Source organism: Mirounga angustirostris, unplaced genomic scaffold, assembly GCF_029215605.1.
Source record: "Mirounga angustirostris isolate CCGP_5_RB_7025 unplaced genomic scaffold, mMirAng1.0.hap1 SCAF_8, whole genome shotgun sequence".
Lineage (NCBI taxonomy): Eukaryota > Metazoa > Chordata > Mammalia > Carnivora > Phocidae > Mirounga > Mirounga angustirostris.
In genome coordinates, this window is record NW_026991716.1 from 60,879,769 (window position 1) to 60,907,490 (window position 27,722).

The 27,722-nt window shown below is 40.0% G+C and overlaps 1 protein-coding gene across 2 annotated transcripts in view; it reads left to right on the forward strand.

Moving 5' to 3' along the window:
- SDHAF4 (succinate dehydrogenase complex assembly factor 4) overlaps positions 1-25,267 on the forward strand; it is a 59,559-nt gene extending 34,292 nt beyond the window's left edge. The window contains exon 5 of one of the 2 annotated variants that reach the window (XR_010413670.1): positions 25,134-25,154. Coding sequence is in view for 1 of the 2 variants with exons in the window: in XM_064597753.1 (XP_064453823.1) it covers positions 25,134-25,195 (62 nt within the window). In the remaining variant the exon portion in view is untranslated. Of the gene's footprint in view, positions 1-25,133 lie in introns of both variants that reach the window. The other variant, XM_064597753.1, reaches the window with a different exon arrangement.
- Positions 25,268-27,722: the final 2,455 nt, after the last annotated feature.

Here is a 27,722-nt window from a genome sequence, read left to right on the forward strand (position 1 = left end):
CAGGAATCTGTAAGTACAGCAAGTGCCAAAATAACAGAATAAAGATTCTTTACCGTATTCAGATGCTTTCCAAAAATTAGAATAATTAAAATGTAAGAGGCAAAAATAGTTTCAGAAAAGAATAATGCTGACATTTTCAGATACTCTGCCAAAGCAAAGCTCCTCTTCTGGCACGTAGCAGCCTGACTTAGATGAGCCCCAGGGAGGGATGGGCTCCTGCTGACTTCCTGCCAAGCCCCTCCACCCCGACACGCCGTCCCCACTGCAGGCGATCAAGTAGGCCTTGTTACCACACCAGGGTCAAGTCACTAAAAAGGTGCTTAGGCGTGAAATGTCATAGCTATTTCAGTAATTGAAATACAAGATATTTCCTAATTTTCCCCTTCAAAATGTGAGTACTAGATGAATTTTTCAGGACACTCTCATAACCAGTTCAAGACCTACATATCATGATTTAATTTAAGCCTCTCAGAAAATGTGCTTTTCTCCAGACTTCTCCAGCCTGCTCTTTGTAATAGTCCTCACATTGGAGTCACTTCCAAAAAGCCCTCTAGACACATACTTGCACAGTTAACGGTATTAAGGTGCCTGTTAACATGTGTATAACTCATTAGAATGTGTTAATTACTTTCAATATATTCATTGCCCCTTGGCATTAAGCAATCTCCTGTGGAAAGAGACCAGACATCAACTTTATTATTGTTGCTTAAGCTTTTATTATGGAAATTTTAAAAATACACAGAGGTAGAAAGAATAACGTAATGTGTCCCCCATGTCATGTACCCACCACCCAAGTTTAACAATTATCAATATTTATCAACAGTTATTAATTATGTTTCCTTTTACATACTTCTTCTCTCCTCTGAGGTATTTTATGGCAAACAACTTGCCGCTGGATGTGTAATATAGAGAGGAGTTAAGTAAATGTCAGAGAATAAATGGGTCCCCAGCTGGGCAGCCTGTCCAGCTGGTGGGGGGGTGACACTAGCAGAAGTTGTCAGCAGGAAGGAAGTACTAGCCCAGGACGGGGGTACTGAAATGCCAAGGAGTTTTTTTTAATGTATATTTTCTGAGAAAGAAAGAACTGATCTTGACTGCAAAACAAAACAAAAATGGTCTTCTTGTTTAAGGTTTTGTTTCATCTTAAGTATAGGAAGGTTGTGCCTATATTTTCATTTATTTCAAGGTATTTATTTATTTTAGACTTAAAATACTCATAATTACCCTGAGTTTAAGCATCGTGTTGTAAGCAGGATGGTAACCCATTGGTTCTCAGTTCCTCAGTTTTACAGCCAGTTCTTTATTTTTTTAAGAGGTGTTTATTTATTCGAGAGAGAGAAGGAGGGGAGGAGCAGAGGGAGAGGAAGCAGACTCCCCGCTGAGCGTGGAACCAGACACAGGGCTCGCACTCATGACCCTGAGACTGTGACCTGAGCCGAAATCAAGAGTCAGGGACTTAACCGACTGAGCCACCCAGGCCCCCCTCTACAACTAATTCTTAAAGATCAAGGACAGTGATTTCACAGATTTTGGGAAATATATTTAAAAATTTTACCATCTTTTACAGTCAGGAAAATTATTATTGTTATTATTAAAGCTGTTATGCATCTTTGATTATATTGTATATTTCCATTTCTTTTCCTTTGGAAAAGTGGCAAACTCTTTGGAATTGTCTATTCCTTAAACAAACCTCTATTTCCAAACATTCAACATATTCTTTCAGGTAGTCCCTTGTCTATCTTTTTTTTTTTTTTAAGATTTTATTTATTTATTTGAGAGAGAGAAAGAGCGAGCACAAGCAGGGGGAGCAGGAGAGGGAGAAGCAGACTCCCCGCTGAGCAGGGAGCCCAATGTGGGGCTCAATCCCAGGACCCGGCGATCATGACCTGAGCCAAAGGCAGATGCTTAACTGGCTGAGACACCCAGGCGCCCCAGTCCCTTGTCTATCTTTAAGTGTAAATGTAACCCAAGTGATTAAGTCCTCCTTACACTAGCATGTTTGGGAAAGGGGGTTTGTTACAGGACAGTATGTGAGTTATTCCTCACTGCAGAGGTGACCTCCTTGCCACTTGGCCACTCAGTGCCCATTTGTGGCTCATAGTCCTTCCCGTACCTCCATCACCCCTGCCTCCTCTCGGTGGGATGCTGGTATTGCCGGTCACTGCACGGTGGAGGATGCTGGGAGAGGGCCATACTTCCTGTACCTCTGTGTCCCTTACACCCCCTGTGCTCAGATCATTCTCTCAGTCAAGGTTTGAGGTGACTGAGAGTGTGTTTGGGTCAGCACAGAATAGGAAACAATGCACACTAACATGATAAGGTAAACTATTAAGGAAAAAAAATTCACTGGGCTTTTTTTTTCCCATATTATTGGTTTCCTTTAATTATTGTGATAAATTCTCTATCCCTCCCACCAATCCAGTAAGAAGAGGCCAGTATTGTGTTTTTAAGGCCCAAGTTCTTTTTTTACGTCTCTCTGCCTCCACCAAGGAAGTAAATAGCTGTTGTGATTCAGGTGCTTTGAGAGAGACTCACCTGGGCCACCTCCAGAGGAGAGGGCAAGAGGGCTCAGGCTTCGGCTTCAGGTGGGAGTGTGGCCCATTCGTACCCCACCCCAAGCAGCACCCCTGCTGGAAGCCCCTTTGGGGGGATGGACTGGGGACTAAATGCCCAGTGCCCCAGCGTTGTGAGTTGTGCTCGTTTCCTAGGGCTGCCACAACAGGGTCACAAACCGTGTGGCTCAAACAACAGAAAGGCATTCTCTCACCGCCGTGGAGGCCACAAGTCTGAACTCAGGGTGTCGGCCGAGCCATACTCCTGCTAAAACCTGTAGAGGAGAATCCTTCCTTGCCTCTTTCTAGCTTCTGATGGAATGCCGGCAATCCTTGGTGTTCCTGGGTTTGCAGGCACACAGCTCCAGGCTCTGCCCTTGTAGTCACGTGGCATTCTCCCTGTGTGTCTCTGCTTTCACATGGCCGTCGTTAGAAGGACTCCAGTCATAGTGGAGTAGGGACTCACCCTACTTCAGTATGACCTCATCTTAATGAATTATGTCTGTAATGACCCTTGTTCCAAATCAGGTCATGTTTTGAGGTATCAGGGCTAGGACCTCAACATAGCTTTTTGGGGGAGAAACACAATTCAACCCATAACAAAAACCATGGTACAAGATACCAGGACCAAGCCTGCTATGGAGGAGGCAGCCACCAGCCTTTGAATAGGCCAAGCAAACTTGAATAATGACTGTTTTCAGCATCGATCAGCTAAAGACCAGAAGCCCTCTGCAGGTTTTCTAAGCTGTGTAAGCATTTAGAGACTCTTACACAACCTTAAGAGGGTAAGGAAGCCTCCCTCACTCCACCTCCACCATCCCAAATAATATGACTGTGCTTGCATTTCCTGGTGGGGGGGAGAGGGGATAGATTGGCTGATTCTCATGCACTCATGGGAACGTATTCAGATGACCCCACTTGACATCATGGTTCCTACTCCCTGGGCCATCCCCCCGTCCAGCCATTTCTCACCAGCTGTTTTTTCTAAGTGCCTCATTCTTTCATTTACTTTCCACAGTTGCTAGTGTTCTACTTTTAGAATACTCTTTTATTTTCCATTTGAAACTTTTGCAGACTTATACACATAGGCAAAAAAACTAAGGTTGCTTCCTAATCAAAAGTGCCATCTACTCCTGGTGGGCAGGCTTAGTAATAAAACATTTTGCAGTAACAATTTTTCTTTAATACATCCTATATAAAATTTGTAAAAAGAACTTATTCCCCTACCAGACCCTATAAGCAGCAGGGAAGTGACAGAAAAACATGTCCTCTCCCCATAGAATCAATCCGTAGGGGTTGAGAATACAGGAGGCTGGATTTTTTTTTTCCTCCAGTTATATAAAAATCAAACAAATGCCCCATTTCTGCTCAAATTCATTTGAGATATCACCACTCTGATTTTTCCTTAGTTTTAAAACTAGAATCTGTCTACAATTTATAAATCCCATAATAGCAACCTCCTACTCAGAGACAAAATGGAAACCTCTGTACCCTGTTCTGTAATCAAAGCATCTTCACGCAATTGCACACAGGAAAAAAAAATCCAAGAAATAAGACAACAGGCCAACTACATTTATAAAATCATATAAATATTATGTAAAAGCATTTTAGTTGTATTTGATAAAACAACTAATTTTACCAATAAAATTGCTAAACCACTTTATTTATTGAATTTTTTTTTAATTCCCCTTTAAAACAATGAAAAAGCAGGGCTGTAGGAAACTGCCCTTCACCCTCCCTTAATAGAAAATCATTAAGATTTAACAATCTGAATACAGGATCATTTTACAAAGAATTCGATTTATATATATATAAAGGTAGAGAGTACATCATACCCTCACACCAAGAAGTGCAAGCATTGACAGGTTAATGGCTAGTTACAAATCATTTCTATAAAGTTTATCAGTTATTTCTTGGGCTTCAAGTAGGGATACAAACTAAATTATATATTGGTAATTGTTTTTTATGAAACCATCCATTTCCCTTTATTTAACTACTCTGAAGTAAAGCCAAACAAAACAAATTTTAAAAAACCCAGCATACTTGTTGCGTTTTCTTAAGTCAAACCAAACTGTTAACAGGATGAAGAGTCAATATAAAAAGTATTCAATGAAAATTATCTGAAGCCACTCTAAAAAATATCACTGGTGCAAACCCACTTGTCATTCATATTCGTGAGAACAAATAACTGGTGAAACTCACTGATCAATTTTTCATTTACCACCCGTAATTTTTATAGTGACCGAACAGTGCAAACACTTTGACTCCTCACTCTCAGCTTCCCAGCAACCATACTAAGGACATATTATTGGGAGCTGGCTGATGATCATATGGTGTAATAATATGGTGGGCTTTTTAGAATGGCACATTCATCACCTTCCGCATAATGCCTGCTTTTCCGTGGAATGGTTCTTTCACCCAAGACAAACCTGTCCCCTGTAAATAGAGCACCCTGCTGTCTTCTGTCAACGTCAAAGTTGTGATATTAAAGATGGACAAAACTCCCCCCAACTCTCTCTCACATAGGGCTCTAGGCCATTTTACTCAGTGTCCTTGTGAACCCCCACCTCTTGTTCTGTATTGTGGGGGCCACGCCCCTTGCACACAGAGTCCAGGGCCTGGGGTCCCCCTCAGCAGAGGTGGCTGGATGGTGGGGAGCTCCACACCTTCTCACAGAGCCTGTGGCTACTTTTCTACCTTTCCCGGAGGTACCACCAGCTCTAGTCAAGTTGATCAGAAGTTAGAACTGGACACTGCCTATATATTATAAATACCAGATGTTATCCAGAGCAGAGAAGAATAATTAGGAAATTAAGGAATTTATTTTTATGCTTTAGTTATGGGACGAATTGCTTTAGAGGCTCTTGGGAAGCAGCTGCAACTAAATAAGAACATGGACAATGCCTAAATTCTCCATTGAATTCCTGCAAGCCAGGAATCCAGGTTCATCAAATCCTTTGGAAGATAAGATTTCTGGTAAACCAGGGAATTACTGTTTCCAGTCTTCTTATCTCACAGATAAGAAAACAGGCGTAGAGAGGGTGAGGGAAACACAGGATCACAGCCTCCCACCCTCCAGTGTAAGACTAAAGTGATGCCACCAACCAAAGCAGCATCCCCTGATTCAGCCCTCCTTCATCAGCATGTCCATCACCAAGTCAGAGAGCTGACCACCTGAGAGGTGGCAAATATTATCCACCAAGAAACTGGCTGGCTCATGTCCCAGGAAGCTTTCAGAAATTGGACTGCATTCTAGTTTACTGATTTTTTTCCCTGTGATTATGAACTAGCCCTTTTGAAAGGAAAGATGGACATATTTATTTATGTGCCAAACTGATAAACAGAATGGCTTACTGTTCTGCACATAGTTTGGAAACTATGCTTTCACTGGCACTCATTACTATGTTTGGTAGGATCATCTCAAATTTGAAAAGCAAATTACCAGTCTAAACCAACATATTAACTCCAAGCAGAATTAAATTTAATTTGTGAGAGTCCTAACATTAGCTTGAAAACAAGATACACTAACATTATGAAAATAAAAATAGACTACTACTTTTACTTGGTTTGTACCCATTTTTGTTCTTAGAATTACAAAAAGGGATACATTTGATAATTTTCCCCCACTAGTAGTATGTATATGTATGCATATATAATTATATATGCATATATAATGTACACATGTATATAAACACACACATTAGGAATAGAAAAGTTGTATTAAACTGAGCAGGGAACTACTCCTAGGAAATAGTAACACCGCCCCCCCCACATTCCCACCCCACCCACATGCATTGATTGTTGTATCAGTTAAGATAGACTAGCATCTGCTGAGGTAATAAATAGCCCTTGGGTTGGGGGCCCAAGGGTCTTTTTTTTTTTTTAAAGATTTTATTTATTTATTTGACACAGAGAGAGAGAACACAAGCAGGGGGAGTGGGAGAGGGAGAAGCAGGCTTCCCGCTGAGCAGGGAGCCCGATGCGGGGCTCAATCCCAGGGCCCTGGGATCATGACCTGAGCCAACGGCAGACGCTTAACGACTGAGCCACCCAGGCGCCCCCAAGGGTCTTTTTAAGATGCCAACAATTACAAACATTTTTTGCCAAGATTATTATTTATTTGATAGTATAACTGCCTCAAAAACTTAGTTGGCCCCTTCCCCCTTCCTTTGGTTGGGATATGATTAAGTGCTCAGCAGGGCTGGAGCCAGGGTCAAGAGAACTTGGTCAGTGTGGTCGATGTGTCCAGAAGAGGTAGAGCCTGAATGTTTGGAAGGCTGATGATACACGGAGGGATTGAGCAGATAAGTAAATATATTGAGGAATAAGAGCCAGGCTTCTTACTGATAGAGAAAGGAGGTACAAATATGGTACAAAGGAAGGACAGAATAAATGCTAGAGTATCAGACTGGAATTGGAGATAGAAGTATCAGTGTGAACATTTGGTTTTCAAAGTAGGTAGGTAGTTGATAGATAGGTATGTGTGTATGTGTTTTCCTGTGTATATATATACATCCATATATCACTCCATATATCACTCAGCTTGTTCTGCTGAGACGGCCTGGAAGGATTGATATTTCTGTAGCAATGAGCACACTGAATTCCTAGATCTTGGTTTCTCAATACCATTTTCAATTCAAGGCTCTTGAATAAATGGCTGATTATAGGGCTGGGTCAGGGAAAGTACAAGATGAGCCTGGAATATCTAGTTTTGCCAAACGGTAAGGATATGTTCAAAGAATAATAAGAGAAGGGCATAGGAGCCAGCTTCAAAGGTCTCCCACTGGCCAAATATGAAACATTTTGAGGATAAATGTTGATCCATGTTATGCTGTGGCAAAATATACTACTGCTTCTGATAATTTGGAAAGCAAATGATGTGTATCTAGACTTATAATTTTAGGGGAAGAGATGGATTAATATTTGCTGCATTTCCAATTATGGAAAGACAGATGGGTTCAGAAATAACTGGCTAGTTTACAAGCAGGAACAAAAGGGAATAGAGAGTCTAGAAATTCAGAACTTGTAGCATTGAAAGAGGCAACTGCTGCTTAACTCCAAGTAACAGAAGATGAAAAATAAGAAGTGTCTTGAGTTTGCAGCAAGGATCAAACCAAGAATATGGCTCTCAAACTCGATGAATAGATCAGGTGGCAGCCAGTAAACCCTTCAGTTGGTAAAAGGGCTCAGGGGAAACAGACTGGAGAATGTGTCACTCTAGAGTTCTTCAGTCCTTATCCACCACATCGACCTTATCACATTCAGCATCTTTCTGTTCTCTCTCCATAACACACACACACACCATTAATTTTTCTGTACCCTTTGAGAGAGTAAATTGCAGACATGATGCCTGTTATCCCTAATACTTTAGTGTTACTCTATGTAAACCCCACAGCTAACATCATACTTAATGGCAAAAGGCTGAACGCTTTCCCCCTAAGATCAGGAATAAGACAAGGATGTATGCTCTTGCCACTTCTAATTAGCATTGCACTGAAAGTTCTAGACAGGACAACTAAGGAAGGAAAAAAGATAAGTCATCCAAAATGGAAAGTAAGACACAAAATCGGGGTGCCTGGGTGGCAAAATCAGTTAGGGTTCAGACTGTTGGTTTCAGCTCAGATCATGATTTCAGGGTTGTGAGATCAAGCCCGAAGTTGGCTCCACGCTCAGAGCAGAGTCTGCTTAAGATTCTCTCTCCCTCTCCCTCTGCCCCTCTACCCCCCCATTCTCTCTCTAAAATAAATTTAAAAAAAATTTTTTTTAAAAAGAACATAAAACCACCTCTATTCGCTATGATCATGTACATAGAAAAGATGAAGGGATCTACTAAAAAGCTATGAGAACTAATAAATGAGTTTGGCAAGGTTGAAGGATAAAAGATCAATATACAAGAATCAATTGTATTTTTATATATTAACAATGAACAAGCCAAGATGACCTTAAGAAAACAATTTCATTTACAATACCAACAAAGAGAATGTGATAGTTATGAAGAAATTTCTTAAGGAGGTGAGAGCTGTATTTTGAGAACTGCAAAACATTGTTGATAAAAATTAAGGAAGCTCAGGAACAGAGCAAGATGGCGGAGGAGTAGAAGACCTGGATTTCGTCTGGTCTCAGGAATTCAGCTGGATAGGGATCAAACCATTCTGAACACCTACAAACTCAACAGGAGATCGAAGAAAAGAATAGCAACAACTCTCTGAACAGAAAAGTGACCACTTTCTGGAAGGTAGGACATGTGGAGAAGTGAATCCGAGGTGATATTTGGGAGGATAGACTGCGGGGGAGGGGGCCTCTGTCCACCACTTCTGGCAAGTGATAGAGTCGTAGAGCTCAAAATCGGAACTTTTAGAAGTCAGCTCCGCTGAGGGACGTCACTCTAGTGGCTAAGTGGGGGGTGGAAATCTCGTGGGGACAGTGTGGTCTCAGGACCCTCGGGGTCACAGAAAGACCAGGGGTGCCTGATTGCAGCAGAGCTCCCAGGTATTGGAGTAGGGAAGCCGGCTGCAGAGACGGAGCCGAGGAGCGGGGCTCTCAGCTTGGGGTTGCCATAAACCATGATCCACAGCACAGTCGTCAGGCCACTGCTCCTCCAGCAGGAACCCAACAAGTGGCAGATCCAGGGAGACTCCCCTTCCTCCCCCAGGAGGAGCGGCGTGGGAGCACATCACAGGTTTCTGCTGGGTTTGGAGACTCCACACGGAGTCGTGTGCCAGAGATAGAAATGCTCGGTCACAGGCTGCGTGAGCACGGAGTGCGGCCAGAGACCGGGGAGACGGGAGTGACTGACTGCTTTTCTTTGCGGGTGCACTGAGGAGTGGGGCCCTGAGTTCTCAGCTCATCCGGGGCGGAGATTGGGAGGCCGCCATTTTCTCTCTTGTCCTCCAAAGCGCATGGAAAGCTTGCAGGGAACAAAAGCTCCCGAGAGCAATCCGGAGCAGATTACTTAGCCTGCACCCGGCAAGGGCAGGGCAATTCCACCTCCGGCAAAGACATTTGGGAACCACAGCAACAGGCCCCGCCCCCAGAAGATCAGCAAGAACAGCCAGCCAAGACCAAGTTTACGGATCAATGACAATGGCAGAACTCCAGCGCTAGGGGCATACTGCACATAGAATCCATGGCTTTTTTACCATGATTCTTTAGTCTTTCAAAGTTAATTTTTTTTAACTTTTTTTTTTATTTTTCTTTTTCCCTTTTTCAACCAACATCTTATCAATCCCTTTTTTATTTTTATTTATTTATTTTTTTTAGATTTTATTTATTTGACAGAGCACAAGCAGAGGGAGAGAGAGGGAGAAGCAGGTTCCCTGCTGAGCAAGGAGCCCGATGTGGGACTCGATCCCAGGACCCTGGGATCATGACCTGGGCCAAAGGCAGCCGCTTAACCGACTGAGCCACCCAGGCGTCCCTATCAATTCCTTTTTTAAAAAACATTTTTATTTTTCATTTTTAGAGTCATATTCTATCCCCCTTATTTTTGGCATATATATATATATAAGTTGTTCTCTCTTTAAAATTTTGAGATACAGTTTCTTCTAACAGATCAAACTATACCCTAAATCTCTAGTGTATGGCTTTGTTCTAGTCTCCTGCCTGATCACATTCTCACCCTTTTTTTTTCTTTTTTTTTTTAATTCCTCTTCTTTCTTTTTTCAAACAACTTCTTATCAATTCCTTTTATAAAATCTTTTATAATTTTCATCTTTACAGTCATATTCCATCCCTTTATCGTATTAACCCTTATTTTTGTACATATATAAGTTTTTCTTTCTTTAAAATTTTGGGAGGCACTTTCTTCTAACAGACCAAAATACACCCAAAATCTAGTGTGTGGCACTGATCTGTGCACCAGCCTGATCATATTTGATCATATTCTGTTTTGTTTTGTTTTGTTCTCTTTTTGTTTGTTTTTATCTTTTTCTTTTTCTTTTTCTTTTTTCTTTCTTTCCCTTTCTTTTCCCCCAGTTTCAGGTCTTTTCTGATTTGTTTAGAGTATATTATCTGGGGATGTTGTTACCCTGTTAGCATTTTGTTCTCTCATTCATCTATTCTCCTCTGGACAAAATGACAAGATGGAAAAAATCACCTCAACAAAAAGAACAAGAGGCAGTACTGACTGCCAGGGACATACTCAAGATGGACATCAGTACAATATCAGAACTAGAGTTCATAATGATGATTTTAAAGATACTAGCTGGACGATATTAGAGAAACCCTTTCTGGAGAAATAAAAGAAATAAAATCTAACCAAGTCAAAATCAAAAAGGCTATTCATGAGGTGCAATCAAAAATGGGGGCTCTAACTGCTAGGATAAATGTGGCAGAAGAGAGAATTAGAGATATAGAAGACCAAATGATGGAAAATAAAGAAGCTGAGAAAAAGAGATAAACAACTACTGGATCATGAGGGCAGAATTTGAGAGATAAGCAATACCATAAGATGAAACAACATTAGAATAATTGGGATCCCAGAAAAAGAAAGAGAGAGAGGGGCAGAAGGTATATTGGAGCAAATTATAGCAGAGAACTTCCCTAATTTGGGGAAGGAAACAGGCATCAAAATCCAGGAGGCACAGAGAACCCCTCTCAAAATCAATAAAAATAGGTCAACACGTCTAATAGTAAAACTTACGAGTCTCAGAGACAAAGACAAAATCCTGAAAGCAGCTGGGGAGAAGAGATCTGTAACCTATAATGGTAGAAACATTAGATTGGCAACAGACCTATCCACAGAGACCTGGCAGGCCAGAAAGGACTGGCATGATATATTCAGAGCGCTAAATGAGAAAAATATGCAGCCAAGAATACTATATCCAACTATTTTCATTGAAAATAGAAGGAGTGATAAAAAGCTTCCAGGACAAACAAAAACTAAAGGAATTTGCAAACACAAAACCAGCCCTACAAGAAATATTGAAAGGGGTCCCCTAAGCAAAGAGAGAGCCTAAAAGTAACATAGACCAGAAAGGAACACAGACAATATACAGTAACAGTCACCTTACAGGCAATACAATGACACTAACTTCATATCTTTCAATAGTTGCCCTGAATGTAAATGGGCTAAATGCCCCAATCAAAAGACACAGGCTATCAGATTGGATAAAAAAACAAGACCCATCAATATGCTGTCTGCAAGAGACTCATTTTAGAACCAAAGACACCCCCAGATTGAAAGTGAAGGGGTGGAAAACGATTTACCATGCAAATGGACACCAAAAGAAAGCTGGGGTGGCAATCCTTATATCAGACAAATTAGATTTTAAACCAAAGACTGTAATAAGAGTTGAGGAAGGACACTATATAAAGGGTCTATCCAACAAGAAGATCTAACAATTGTAAATATCTATGCCCCTAACATGGGAGCAGCCAATTATATAAGGCAATTAATAACAAAAGCAAAGAAACACATTGACAACAATACAATAATAGTGGGGGACTTTAACACCCCCCTCACTGAAATGGACAGATCATCTAAGCAAAAGATCAAGAAGGAAATAAAGACTTTAAATGACACACTGGACCAAATGGACTTCACAGATATATTCAGAACATTCCATCCCAAAGCAACAGAATACACATTCTTCTCTAGTGCCCATGGAACATTCTCCAGAATAGATCACATTCTAGGTCACAAATCAGGTCTCAACCAGTACCAAAAGATTGGGATCATTCCCTGCGTATTTTCGGACCACAGTGCTTTGAAACTAGAACTGAATCACAAGAGGAAAGTCAGAAAGAACTCAACTACGTGAGGCTAAAGAGCATCCCACTAAAGAATGAATGGGTCAACCAGGAAATTAAAGAAGAATTAAAAAAATTCTTGGAAACCAATGAAAATGAGAACACAACTGTTCAAAATCTTTGGGATGCAGCAAAGGCAGTCCTAAGAGGAAAGTATATAGCAATACAAGCCTTTCTCAAGAAACAAGAAAGTTCTCAAGTACACAACCTAACCCTACACCTAAAGGAGCTGGAGAAAGAACAGCAAATAAAGCCTAAACCCAGCAGGAGAAGAGAAATCATAAAGATCAGAGCAGAAATCAATGAAATAGAAACCAAAAGAACAGTAGAACAGATCAACGAAACAAGGAGCTGGTTCTTTGAAAGAATTAACAAGATTGATAAACCTCTGGCCAGACTTATCAAAAAGAAAAGAGAAATGACCCAAATCAACAAAATCATGAATGAAAGAGGAGAGATCATAACCAACACCAAAGAAATACAAACAATTATAAGAACATATTATGAGCAACTCTATGCCAGCAAATTAGATAATCTGGAAGAAATGGAGGCATTCCTAGACATGTATCAACTACCAAAACTGAACCAGGAAGAAATAGAAAACCTGAACAGACCTATAACCACTAAGGAAATTGAAGCAGTCATCAAAAATCTCCCAAAAAACAAAAGCCCAGGGCCAGATGGCTTCCCAGGGGAATTCTACCAAACATTTAAGTAAGAATTAATACCTATTCTTCTGAAAGTGTTCCAAAAAATAGAAAGGGAAGGAAAGCTTCCAATCTCATTTTATGAGGCCATCATTACCTTGATCCCCAAACCAGACAAGACCCCATCAAAAGGAGAATTACAGACCAATATCCTTGATGAACACAGATGCAAAAATTCTCAACAAAATACTAGCCAATAGGATCCAACAGTACATTAAAAGGATTTTCACCACGACCAAGTGGGATTTTTTTTTTTTTAAATTGGGGAAAGCTGAGAAGAGTAATTTTTTTTTTTTTAAAGATTTCATTTATTCATTTGAGAGAGAGAGCACATGAGACAGGGGAGGGTCAGAGGGAGAAGCAGACTCCCCGCCGAGCAGGGAGCCCGACGCGGGACTCGATCCAGGGACTCCAGGACCATGACCTGAGCCGAAGGCAGTCACCCAACCAACTGAGCCACCCAGGTGCCCCGACCAAGTGGGATTTATCCCTGGGCTACAAGGTTGGTTCAACATCCGTAAATACATTAATAAAAGAAAGAACAAGAACCATATGATCCTCTCAATAGATGCAGAAAAAGCATTTGACGAAGTACAGCATCCTTTCTTGGTCAAAACTCTTCAGAGTATAGGGATAAAGGGTATATACCTCAATATCATAAAAGCCATCTATGAAAAACCCACAGCGAATATCCTTCTCAATGGGGAAAAACTGAGAGCTTTCCCCCTAAGGTCAGGAACATGGCAGGGATGTCCACTATCACTACTGTTATTCAACATAATATTAGAAGTCCTAGCCTCAGCAATCAGACAACAAAGAGAAATCAAAGGCATCCAAATCGGCAAAGAAGAAGTCAAAATCTCACTCTTCGCAGATGATATGATACTTTATGTGGAAAACCCAAAAGACTCCACCCCAAAACTGCTAGAACTCATACAGGAATTCAGTAAAGTGGCAGGATATAAAATCAATGCACAGAAATCAGTGGCATTCCTATACACCAACAACAAGACAGAAGAAAGAGAAATTAAGGAGTTGATCCCATTTACAATTGCACCCAAAACTATAAGCTACCTAGGAATAAATCTAACCAAAGAGGCAAAGGATCTGTCTGTACTCAGAAAACTATAAAATACTCATGAAAGATTGAGGAAGACAAAAAGAAATGGAAAAACATTCCATGCTCATGGATTGGAAGAACAAATATTGTGAAGATGTCAATGCTACCTAGAGCAATCTACACATTCAATGCAATCCCCATCAAAATACCATCCACTTTTTTCAAAGAAATGGAACAAATAATCCTAAAATTTATATGGAACCAGAAAAGACCCCGAATAGCCAGAGGAATGTTGAAAAAGCAAAGCAAAGCTGGCAGCATCACAATTCCGGACTTCAAGTTCTATTACAAAGCTGTCATCATCAAGACAGTATGGTATTGGCACAAAAACAGACACATAGATCAATGGAACAGAATAGAGAGCCCAGAAATGGACCCTCAACTCTATGGTCAACTCATCTTCGACAAAGCAGGAAAGAATGTCCAATGGAAAAAAGTCTCTTCAACAAATGGTGTTGGGAAAATTGGACAGCCACATGCAGAAGAATGAAAGTGGACCATTTCCTTACACCACACACAAAAATAGACTCCAAATGGTTGAAAGACCTAAATGTGAGACAGGAGTCCATCAACATCCTAAAGGAGAACATAGGCAGCAACCTCTTCGACCTCAGCCGCAGCAACTTCTTCCTAGAAACATCGCCAAAAGCAAGGGAAGGAAGGGCAAAAATGAACTATTGGGACTTCATCAAGATAAAAAGCTTTTGCACAGCAAAAGAAACCGTCAACAAAACCAAAAGACAGCTGACAGAATGGGAGAAAATATTTGCAAATGACATATCAGATAAAGGGCTAGTATCCAAAATCTATAAAGAGCTTATCAAACTCAACACCCAAAGAACAAATAATCCAATCAAGAAATGGGCAGAAGACATGAACAGACATTTTTCCAAAGAAGGCATCCAGATGGCCAACAGACACATGAAAAAGTGCTCAACATCGCTCAGCATCAGGGAAATCCAAATCAAAACCTCAATGAGATACCACCTCACACCAGTCAGAATGGCTAAAATTAACAAGTCAGGAAATGACAGATGTTGGCAGGGATGCGGAGAAAGGGAAACCCTCCTACACTGTTGGTGGGAATGCAAGCTGGTGCAGCCACTCTGGAAAACAGTATGGAGGTTCTTCAAAAAGTTGAAAATAGAGCTACCCTATGACCCAGCAATTGCACTACTGGGTATTTACCCCAAAGATACAAATGTAGGGATCCGAAGGGGTATGTGCACCCTGATGTTTATAGCAGCAATGTCCACAATAGCCAAACTGTGGAAAGGGCCAAGATGTCCATCGACAGATGAATGGATAAAGAAGAGGTGGTATATATATACAATGGAATATTATGCAGCCATCAAAAGGAATGAAATCTTGCCCTTTGCAACAATGTGGATGGAACTGGAGGGTATTATGCTGAGCGAAATAAGTCAATCAGAGAAAGACATTATCATATGACCTCACTGATATGAGGAATTCTTAATCTCAGGAAACAAACTGAGGGTTGCTGGAGTGGTGGGGTGGCTGGGTGATAGACTTTGGGGAGGGTATGTGCTATGGTGAGTGCTGTGAAGTGTGCAAGACTGTTGAATCACAGATCTGTACCCTGAAGCAAATAATACATTATATGTTAAAAAAAAGAAGAAGAAGATAGCAAGAGGGGAAGGATGAAGGGGGGGAAATCGGAGGGGGAGACGAACCATGAGAGACGATGGACTCTGAAAAACAAACTGAGGGTTCTAGAGGGGAGGGGGATGGGGGGATGGGTTAGCCTGGTGATGGGTATTAAAGAGGGCACATTCTGCACGGAGCACTGGGTGTTATACGCAAATAATGAATCATGGAACAGTACATCAAAAACTAATGATATAATGTATGGTGATTAACATAACATAATTTAAAAAAACATATATTTTACACATTATGATCATCCTGCATATTAATTTTTAATATTGCTTTTTCATTTTAAGTTATATGGAGAGAATTTTATCTTGTGATTAAATGTTCTTCAAAAAAAAAAAATTAAGGAAGCTCTAAATAAGTGGAAAGATATCCCCTGTTCCTGCATTGGAAGATGATGTTATTAAAATGGCAGTCCTCCCCAAATTGATCTATAGATTCAATACAAACACGTTCAAAATATCATCTTCCTTTTTTGAATAAATTGACAAATGGTTCCAAAATTCCAATGGAAATGCAAGAGGCCCAGACTAGCCCAAAAAATTAAAACAAAACAAACTTGGAGGACTCATGCTTCCTGCTTTTAAAACTTACTATATATGGGGCGCCTGGGTGGCTCAGTTGGTTGGGCGACTGCCTTCAGCTCAGGTCATGATCCTGGAGTCCCGGGATCGAGTCCCGCATACAAAAAGACTCCCCTGCTCAGCGGGGAGTCTGCTTCTCCCTCTCCCGCTCCCCCCTCTTGTGCTCTTTCTCTCTCTCACTCTCTCTCTCAAATAAATAAATAAAATCTTAAAAAAAAAAAAAAACTTACTATGTGTGGCTTAGTCATTAAGCTTCTGCCTTCGGCTCAGGTCATGATCCCAGAGTCCTGGGATTGAGCCCGGCATCTGGCTCCCTGCTCAGTGGGAAGCCTGCTTCTCCCTCTCCCACCCCCCACCCCTGCTTGTGTTCCCTCTCTCGCTGTCTCTCTCTGTCAAATAAAGAAATAAAATCTTAAAAAAAAAAAAAAAACTTACTATAGCTATCGGAATCAAGACTGTGATACTGGTATAAGAATAGACATATGTATCAAAGAAATAGCATTGAGAATCCAAAGATAAACCCTCAGATGGTCAATTGATTTTTTGATAAGGGTAACAAGACAATTCGATGGAGAAAGAATAATCTTTTCAACAAATGCTGCTCGGAGAACTGGATATTCACGTGCAAAAGAATAAAGTTGTGCCTGTCCCTTACACCATACATTAAAAATTAACTTAAAATTTATCATAGACCTAAATGTAAGAGCTAAAACCTTAAGGCTCCTAGAAGAAAGCATAGGCATACATCTTCATGGCCTTGGGTTAGGCAATGAATGTTTCTTAGACATGGCACGAAAAGCACATGTGATAAAAGAAAAATAAACTGGACTTCATCCAAATTAAAAATTCTTGTGTTTCAAAGGACATCATGAAAGTGAAAGACATCCCACAGAATAGGAAGAAATATTTCAATTCATATGTCTGACAAGGGACTTCTGTCCAGAATATATAAAGAACACTTACCACTTACTAATAAAAATACAAATAGGCAAAGGCTCTGAATACACATTTCTCCAAAGCATATACACAAATGATGAATGAATATGTCAGAAGATGCTCAACATCAATAGCCATTATGGAAATACAAATGAAAACCACAATAAGATGCCATTTCACATCCACTGTGATGGCTATAATGAAAAAAAAAAAAGAAGAAGAAGAAGAAGAAGACCACTGCAAGTGTTGTTGAGGATGTGGAGAAACTGGAGCCCTCATTCACTGCTGGTGGGAATGTTAAATGGTATTGCCACTTTGAAAAAATATTTGACCGTTCCTCAAAATGTTGAACATAGAGTTACCATAAGACCGAGCAGTTCACTCCTAGGTATATACCAAAGAGAAATGAAAACATGTCCACACAAAAACTTGTATATAAAGAGTCATAGAGACATTATTCATAGCACATTTGTTAGGTTTTAGATTCCTGCTAATTGCATTAGCAAGTGTGGTGCTTTGGTTTGCTTTTAACTGATTTCCAGACAGGTAGAACATTTCTAAACATGTTTACCACTATTTTTTGTTTTTTTCTTATTTATGTCTTTGCCCACTTTTCCATTTTATTTCTGTTGAGGGGTCTTTTTCTTACTGATCTGTATATAAAGTAGGTCTTACCAAAAAACAAGTTGCATTTGACAGGAGGGCTTAGGAGATCTGGAATTCAGGGATCCATTGTAATACTTGGCCCAGAGTAAATAGTGAAAAATTAGGAACAAACAAGAATCTCTTCTCTTATCACTTCTATTTAACAATGTAAATAGTGGGAACAACCCGTCTTCTCAAAAAAGTGGAAACAACCCAAATGTCCAATTTGATAAATGGATAAATAAACTGTGGTATATGCACACAATGGAATATTATTACACAGCAATAAAAGGAACAAAATATTGATACATGTTACAGCATGGACGAACCCTGAACATATTATGAAAACTATCTGAAAGAAACCAATAACAAGGGGCGCCTGGTGGCTCAGTCATTAATCATCTGCCTTCGGCTCAGGTCATGATCCCAGGGTCCTGGGATCGAGCCCCACATCAGGCTCCCTGCTCGGTGGGAAGTCCGCTTCTCCCTCTCCCACTCCCCCCTGCTTGTGTTCCCTGTCTTGCTGTGTCTCTTGCTATCAAATAAATAAATAAAATATTAAAAAAAGAGAAACAAATAACAGAAGGTCACATACTGTAGAGTTCCATTTATATGAAATGTCCAGAACAAAATGTACAGAGGCAGAAAGTATATCAGTGTTTGTAGAAGGGTAGGAAGGAGATGGGGAGTATGTGTTAATGAGTGTGGAGTTTCTTCTTGGGGCAACGAAAATGTTCTAAATTGATTATGGTGATGGTTGCATAACTGTGAATATACTCAACACTATTGCATACATTAAATGTGTGAATTATATGGTTGTAAATGATATCTTAAACTGTTTTTCAAAGTATGTGTTTATTAAAGTGAAACACTAAAAACCTGAAGTTTCCAACCAATTATAGGATTTAAGACTTGTTGGCATTTCTTTTTTATTTTTACATTGAGGGTAGAAAAAGTGATGTGTTCAAAATTACCAGGATTAGTTTATTTTTTCTCTCTGAGGTTATGTTCATTTGAAATACAACTAGGTTTATTTGTTACTGTTTATATTCAATTTTAGAGTTATGCCTACATTTAATTTTATTTTTGAATATTTAAAACATTTATGTTTCCAAAATAAGAACTATACATGTTATGCTCAGACAAGTGTTGTTTGTTCCTTTCTTATTCTTCCACTTTGTTCTCATCCCAGCCCCATGTATGACCAATTTCATTAGTTTCTTGTTGTCTTTCCTAACATTCTTTAAAAAAAAAAAAAAAAGATTTTATTTTTAAATAATCTCCACACCCAACATGGAGCTCAAACCCACAACCCCGAGATCAAGAGTCATATGCTCCACTGACTGAGCCTGCCAGGCACCCCCCTAAGGTTCTTTTTAGCAAAAGATTTTTGAGAAGCAACCAAGTAAAAAAATGAAACATTAAAAATGGAAAACATAACAAAATTGGATGACAGAACTCATATAAAATGGATAGACTTGCTTATTAAAAGATAAGAATCTCAGGGGCGCCTGGGTGGCTCAGTCAGTTAAGCGTCTGCCTTCGGCTCATGTCATGATCCCAGGGTCCTGTGATTGAACCCCTCATCGGACTCCCTGCTCAGCCAGGAGCCTGCTTCTCCCTCTCCCGCTCCCCCTGCTTGTGTTCCCTCTCCTACTGTGTCTCTCTCCCTGTGTCAAATAAATAAATAAATTCTTTTTTCTTTTTTTTTTTTAAAAGATTTTATTTATTTATTTGAGAGAGAGAGAATGAGAGACAGAGAGCAGGAGAGGGAGGAGGGTCAGAAGGAGAAGCAGACTCCCTGCTGAGCAGAGAGCCCGATGTGGGACTCGATCCTGGGACTCCAGGACCATGACCTGAGCCGAAGGCAGTCGCTTAACCAACTGAGCCACCCAGGCGCCCTAAATAAATAAATTCTTAAAAAAAAAAAAGATAATCTCAGTTTGGATTACAATGCAAATAGGAGACACACATAAAAAAGTGACTTAGAGCTTGAAGGTAAAAGAATGGTCAAAGATAGATCAAATTCACACAAAAAGAAAATAGAGACTCCAATATTAATATCAGACAAGTTTGAATTTTATAGGAAAAAGCATTAAACTAGACAAAGAAGGCCATTTTACAATGATAAAAGGGTACAATAGAAATGCATACAGATTGGCCCAGCAATTCCACTTTTAGTTAAGATGTATGTAAAGGCAGGGGCGCCTGGGTGGCTCACTTGGTTAAGTGACTGCCTTCGGCTCAGGTCATGATCTTGGAGTCCTGCATCGTGCTCCCTGATCAGCAGAGGGTCTGCTTCTCCCTCTGACCCTCCCCTCTCTCATATGCTCTCTCTCTCTCTCTCTCTCTCATTCTCACTCTCTCAAATAAATAAATAAAACAAAATCTTAAAAAAAAGATGTATGTAAGGTTAGGACTACAGTATTGTTTATAATAACAAAAGACTGAATACAGTCCCCCCCACCAATTTCTATCATTAGGATTTGTTGAATAAATTAAGTAGAGAATACTATGTAGCCCTGGAAAATAATGCACTGCTAAGGAACAGCCTCCAAGATATACTGTTAAATGAAAAAAAAGTAAGATACAGAACAGTATGTACGGCATGCTTTCATTTGCAGTCATATTGTGTGTGCCTAGACAGCTTCTAGGAGATCTATAAATTGCCTTTGAGGAGGAAGATGAGGGAATTGGAGCTCTAGGTTGAGATTTAAATATTGATAGATAGATGATAGATAGATAAATAGAAAGATAGATTTAATAATAAATATTTAATATGTAATATTCAAATAATCAAGTAGGGTAAGAAAATTCGAATAGTGTAAGAATGTATGTAGGTACATTATATATTAGAAGGTATATACCTACCTACGTATCTTCTTACACTATTTGAATTTTTCCTATACACATTACCTTTTCACTTAAAAAAGAGCTAATTTGGGGGTGCCCAGGTGGCTCAGTCAGTTAAGCGTCTGCCTTCGGCTCAGGTCATGATCTCGGTGTCCTGGGATTGAGCCCCACATCTGGCTCCCTGCTCAGCGGGGAGTCTGCTTCTCCCTCTCCCTCTGCCACTCCCCCTGCTTGTGCTCTCTCTCTCTCTGACAAATAAATAAACAAAATCTTAAAAAAAAAAAAAAAAGAGAGCTAATTTTAAAGGGTTTAAAAAATGAAAATCCCTTCCAGGCCCCAAATTCAATTGTATCGTCATATTGCATAACCCTGTTCAATAGAGAATCTCCAAGAATACCTTATAAGTTGAACAGTAGAAAATGGTTGTTCATGTGATTCAAGTCTTAGGTACTGCTGAATATTTTGTAAACCATGTGTTTAATTTTGTCAGCAGAGGATTATATCACAGAATGTACCATAGAATAAGTCTGGTTATTTCTTTTGAAGATGAAATGAATAGTCTACAAAGGCCAGTTTCTTGAAATAAATGGAAAAGTTTTAGATGAATTCTGCCTTACCTAACATAGAGAAGGCATGGGGCGCCTGGGTGATTCAGTCGGTTAAGTGTCTGCTCAGGTCATGATCCCAGGGTCCTCTCTCCACCTGCTCCTGCTCTCTCTCTGTTGCTCACTCTTTGTCTCAAGTAAATGAATAAAAAAGTCTTTAAAGAAAATAGAGAAGGCATCATAATAAAAAGTACATTGCTATTTTTTTGTCAGAGTAAGGTCTGAATCCTGGCTTACCACTTACTTTCCGTGTGACCTTGAGCAAACGTGTTATCTCGTGCAATCTAAGATTCCTCTTACATAAAAGGGGAATCACTTCTGCCCTGCTGGTCACATGGCGGGGGGTGGGGGCTGTAGGGATCCAGGGAGATAATGGATATGAAGAAGCTAATCCAGCCTAAGGGATTATTAATAATTTCGCTACTCAGCATATGCAGACCATGTATTGAAAACAGACTAAAAAGGAGTAGCCAGATACTCAACTGTCAGTTTTCTAGAGTTTTCTGAGAAGACAGATCAGCTGAGTGGCCACAGTGTCCTGGCTCAGAACACAGGAGGCGACATGGCTCGTTAAGTGTGTAAACTGATACCATAATGAGTCATGAGAGATGAAGCTGTTTGTCAGATGCCCGATTTTAGGCTCATGGAGTCATGGAGTGGTACCGAAATACTCAGGGTAGGATTTGAGGTACTTGCGTTCCTGGGACCTCGGTGACTCACACTTGTTGTGGCAAATATACGCTGCATCTGGCTTTAGGAAAATTGTCGTTGCAAAGTCTGGTACAAGAAGAGCAGGGAGAGATGGCCTAATCAAAAGGCAATTTCAATAACTCAGATTAATGGTTGGGAATGCTCTTTCCACATGTGATCCCACAAAAGGAACAAAGGGAATTCTTCCTCATGTAAGGTCACGGCTGCTGATGGAATAGGTCTGGGCCATTCCTACAGGCCTCATTCAGAGGCGGGAATTGGAACACAATTTGCATCGCCACGCTCACACGTAAACCTGCATCTCCAAAGATGAACTAAAACTTCTGTGCATTAAAGAGGTATTAGTATGGCGAAAAGGAATTGCTTAATAATTCAGTGCATACATTAACCTAAGAAGGGCTTAAAAGTCATTTATTAGCATGAGCAATGGACTGTTGGCCCATTTTCAATTGGCAATTTTATTATCATTTTATGTCAACGGTTATCATTTCTTTTTAATATTTTCTTTTATATCTGATTTAATATTTTGTATGGGACAGATTTAATAATAAATCATGAGATATTTCTTAATTACTTTTTTACCTCTGAATTTTTTCACTCTTCTACTGCTCTTTTTCTCTGGAGTGCATAACAGAATTTCATCAACAAGAAATTAGAGGTCTGATAAAAAAATTTGGGGGTAGGGAACGTCTGGGTGTCTCAGTGGGATAAGTGTCTGCCTTCAGCTCAGGTCATGACCCAGGGTCCTGGGATCGAGCCCCGCATCGGGCTCCCTGCTCCATGGGAAGCCTGCTTCTCCCTCCCATACTCTCCCCTGCTTGTGCTCCCTCTCTCGCTGTGTCTCTCTCTGTCAAATAAATAAATAAAATCTTTTTTTTTTTTTTTTGTCTGATACAGGCTTAGTGAGACTTACTAGAACAGGAATTTATGTTAAAAAGAAGGTCGGGACTGCATATTTCTGGCCAATGAGCTTAAAATCCACAACAGAATGAGAGATGCTTTAAAAAAAAAACTTAAAAGGCAAAATAGGCTTAGGTTCCACTTATGGAAATGAAGTTCTTGGATCACAGGAAAGTAGTAATTCTGTTTTCTGCTGATCAAACCACAACTGAGACAGAGTTCAGTTTAGGAAAACATAATCTAAAAGAAATATGGAGGAGGGCCACCAGAATAGAAAGAATCTGGAAACAGGCATGGGAGGAAGCACAGAAGGTATCTGGGGGGATTGGCCTGAGAAACAGAACAAAAGAAGGACACAGGACAAGATCTGAAAATAGACAAAGAGCCACTAAGTGAAAGAAAGTGTGAACTTATTATATTTATCCACAGAACTAGGATTCTTAAGCAGAAATCAGTGCATTATGGGTTAAATTATTTAAAATTATGTTTTAGCAAATAAACCTATTTAAAAATGGAATATACTATCTTGGGAAGTAGCTATTTCCCCACCATTCAAGTAGAAGGTAAACGGGCATCTATCAGGGACAGTATAAAACAGTGCTGTCCAATGAAACATTGTGCAGGGATACAAATGTCCTAGATATGTCCTGTCAAAACAGTACTGGGGCAAAGAGCCCTGGAAATATGACTAGTGTGACCAAGGAATGGGATTAATTTAAGTAATTATAATTTAAATTTAAACGGCCATATGGGCATAGTGGGGGGTGCAGATATAGAGTCTAGGAGAAATTCCTGCATTGGGCTGAAATATGAAATACACCACGTCTAAGAGGTCTAACCTCACCTCCTAATGCCTCATTTCACTCTGCTTCCTTCCCCCTACTCCTCATACCCCACTCAAGTAATACTAACCTGCTTATATCTCCTTGAATACACAATGCTATTTCATGTTTATAAAAGGTTTATTTGTATGGAATGCTCTCCTCCGACATATTCTACTTTTCCTCATCCTTCCGTACATTCTTAGTTATTTTTCTGTAGAACTTTTTCTGATATCCCAACACTTATGTCCTCTGATCTTGGACATCTATCTCTTATTAAGTACATCATGCAATATTTCAACCATCTGTTTACATCTTCCTCTTGCCTACTTGCTCTGAGATTCCTTATTTTTTTTAAGATTTTATTTTTAAGTAATCTCCACACCCAATGTGGGACTCAACCTCATGAGCCCCAGATCAAGAGACATGCATTCTATTGACTGAGCCAGCCAGGCACCCTGACTCTGAGATTCTTTAGGTTAGGGCAATTTTGGGTCTCTAGCATTTAGCATAATTGGCTTCCATAGTAGTTCTGTTGAACAGAAATGGAGGATGCCCATGCCTGATATTCCTGACACATGTATTTACAAAATGATAGCTCAGGGGCGCCTGGGTGGCTCAGTGGGTTAAGCATCCAACTCTTGGTTTTAGCTCAGGTCATGATCTCATGGGTCATGGAATCGAGCCCTGCTTTGGGCTCCATGCTCAGCAGGGAGTCTGCTTGGAGATTCTCTCTCTCCCTCTCCCTCTGTCCCTTCCCCTGCTCTCATGCGTGCACATGCGTGCTCTCTCTCTCTCTCAAATAAATAAATCTTTTTAAAAAATGATACCTAAGAAATCTCCATATAAGGGGAGATGTTACAACCTATAACTTATAGGTAAGAATAAAGAAGTCAAGGTTTTAAAATAATTTGTCCAATATAACAGAAAAAGTAGAACAATTTGGCATATGATCATATGTTAACACTCACCTCACTGCTCCATTCCTGAACATCACTGTGTCAAGTTAAATACAGTTACTTTGGAGGAATTTTAATTAAAGCTCTTAGAGTCGCAAGGGATCTCAAGATATACCCTGCCTTTTAGCAGTGAGATCCAGAAAGGCTAAATAAACTTCCCACATTTACTCAGCTAAGAAGTGTCAGAATTGGCTTTAAAACCAGGTCTCCTATTTATTAAGAATTTATCTCTATGGTATACAATAATCATTGTTATTTTTAAATTAAATGTGTATTCAAATTTTACTGATTCCAAAATAATACTTGTTTTTTATAGAAACATTAAAGAGTACAGACAAAATAGAAAAGTATGAAGAAGAGAATAAAGATCATCCATAATCTCCAAATGCAAAGGCTGATTCATTCATTCATTCTGTCAATGTTCACTGCCAAAGGCCAATGGGAACACAGCAGAAGTTGAGTAAGTTGGGCTTATTATTCATTGTAATGAAGGAGAATACACACCATGGAGAATCATGGGGTCTCTCAGTAAGAGAGTGTGTCAGAGAGAATGTATTACAATATTTGTACTTTGGTTGAGTGATTCAGGGAAGGGTATAGGGAAGGGGAGAAGGAGTTTACTTTTAAACTGGTCCTGTTAGAAAACAAGACAGTTCTGTGATGGGTATCTCAAATTTCAGTTACAAGAAGCGTAGACCAAAACAAGAACGAAGTTGTAATTTATAAAGAAGCAGTCATTCATTTTGTCTGAAACAGAGCATGTGGGGCTGGGTAGCACATTGACCTTGTTTTTGTTTTGTCTGTTCTTAAGCAAAATTATGAAGTGGCCTTACTTGTCTCATTTCATCATGGTCTCAGCGTAAGCTTGTCTGAAGTTGCTGATCTCTGAGATGGCTTATGTCTAATGGGAATATAGCACAGCCCAACTGTGTCAGGCTAGCTCTGAATGTCAGGGACTGCTGCTTTTTGTCTTTCTTCTCTATTCAGTCAATAAATATTTATTGAGCACCTACTTAAAACTCAGATAAAGGAGTTAGAATGTAGTGAATAAAGTACAGCCCACGTTTGCTTGGAGATTATATTCTAATTTGGGGATTTCACTAAGCAAACAAATAAGTATATAACACAAGGTCAGGTAATGCTGACCTTCATTCATAGTCAATGCTTTGAAGACACATAAAACAAGGAGAGAAGCCCAAGTGGCAGGGATTCCATTCTAGATAGGGTGGGCAGGAAGGCCACTTTTGAGGTGGTCTGAGCAAAGGTCTGAACAAAGTGAGGGAATAAACCATGAGAGGTGTGAGGGAAAAGAATTCCAAGCAGAAGGAACAGCCAGCCATTGAAAGTCCCTGGTGGAGAGGGGTATGTTTGCTATGTTTGAGGAACAGCTGAGGTCAGTGGGGTGGCAAAGGAGTGATGACAGCATCTGTGGTAGGAGAAAAGGTCCAGGGGAGGGGCGGGAGGGAAAGGAAGTCAGATCATGTAGGTTTTGTAAGCAATGATGAGGTATTTGGACTTTAAGTGTGATGGAAGTCATTGGAGGATTTTGAGCAGGGAATGAACATGATCTTGCCTATATTTTTAAAGGATTACTCTGGCTGATAAGGGGTGAATATCTGTGGGAGGGAGGAAGGGGAGAAACATGATGTAAGGAGGAGACCAATTAAAATACAACTTCATTAGTCCTGGTAAAAGATGATGCACTGTTCACTAGGATAGCACATGTTACATGTAGCTACTGAGCACTTAAAATGTGGACAGCCCAAACTGGAGGTGCTGTAAGTGTAAAATACACATGGGATTAGGAAGACAGCTGGAGGGATGCCTGAGTGGCTCAGTCGGTTAAGCATTTGCCTTTGGCTCAGGTCACGATCCCGAGTTGGCTCAGGTCATAATCCCAGGGTCCTGGGATGAAGTCCCGCATTGGGCTCCTTGCTCAGCGGGCAGTCTGCTTCTCCCTCTGCCTGCCTCCCCCACTGCTTGTGCTCTCTCTCTCTCTCTCTCTGATAAATAAATGAATAAAATCTTAAAAAAAAAAAAAGGAAGACAGCTGAAAAAAAAATGTATCTCACTTATTATTTTTATGTTTATTATGTGTTGACATGATAACATTTTGCAGATATTTGGTTAGATAAAGTATGTAATTAAAATTGATTTCACTAGCTTCTTTTCACCCTTTATTTTAAATAATTTTTTAAGCCCCAGTATGGGGCTCGAACTCACAACCCTGAGATCAAGAGTCACATGCTATACTGACTGAGCCAGCCAGATGCCCTTCTTTTTACCCTTTTTAATATGGCTATTAGAAAATTCAGAATTATGCATGTGGCTTATGTTATATTTCTATTAGATAGCACTCATCTAGAGTCATAGGCTGAAGGTGCACATGCGTGCTCTCTCTCTCTCTCAAATAAGTAAATAAATCTTTTTTAAAAATGATACCTAAGAAATCTCCCTATAAGGGGAGATATTACAACCTATAATTTATAAGTAAGAATAAAGAAGTCAAGGTTTTAAAATAATTTGTCCAATATAACAGAAAAATTAGAACAATTTGGCGTATGATTATATGTTTTTGTTTTTTTTTTTTTTTTTAAAGATTTTATTTATTTATTTGACAGAGAGAGACACAGCGAGAGAGGGAACACAAGCAGGGGGAGTGGGAGAGGGAGAAGCAGGCTTCCCGCCGAGCAGGGAGCCCGATGTGGGACTCGATCCTGGGACTCCGGGATCATGACCTGAGCCGAAGGCAGTTGCTCAACCAACTGAGCCACCCAGGCGCCCTGGCGTATGATTATATGTTAACACTCACCTGAGGAAAGGTCAGATACAAGATGTATTTCTAAGGTAATGTTGGCATTGCTTGCTGATAAATTGGAAGAGGGGTATAAGAGAAAGAAAGGAA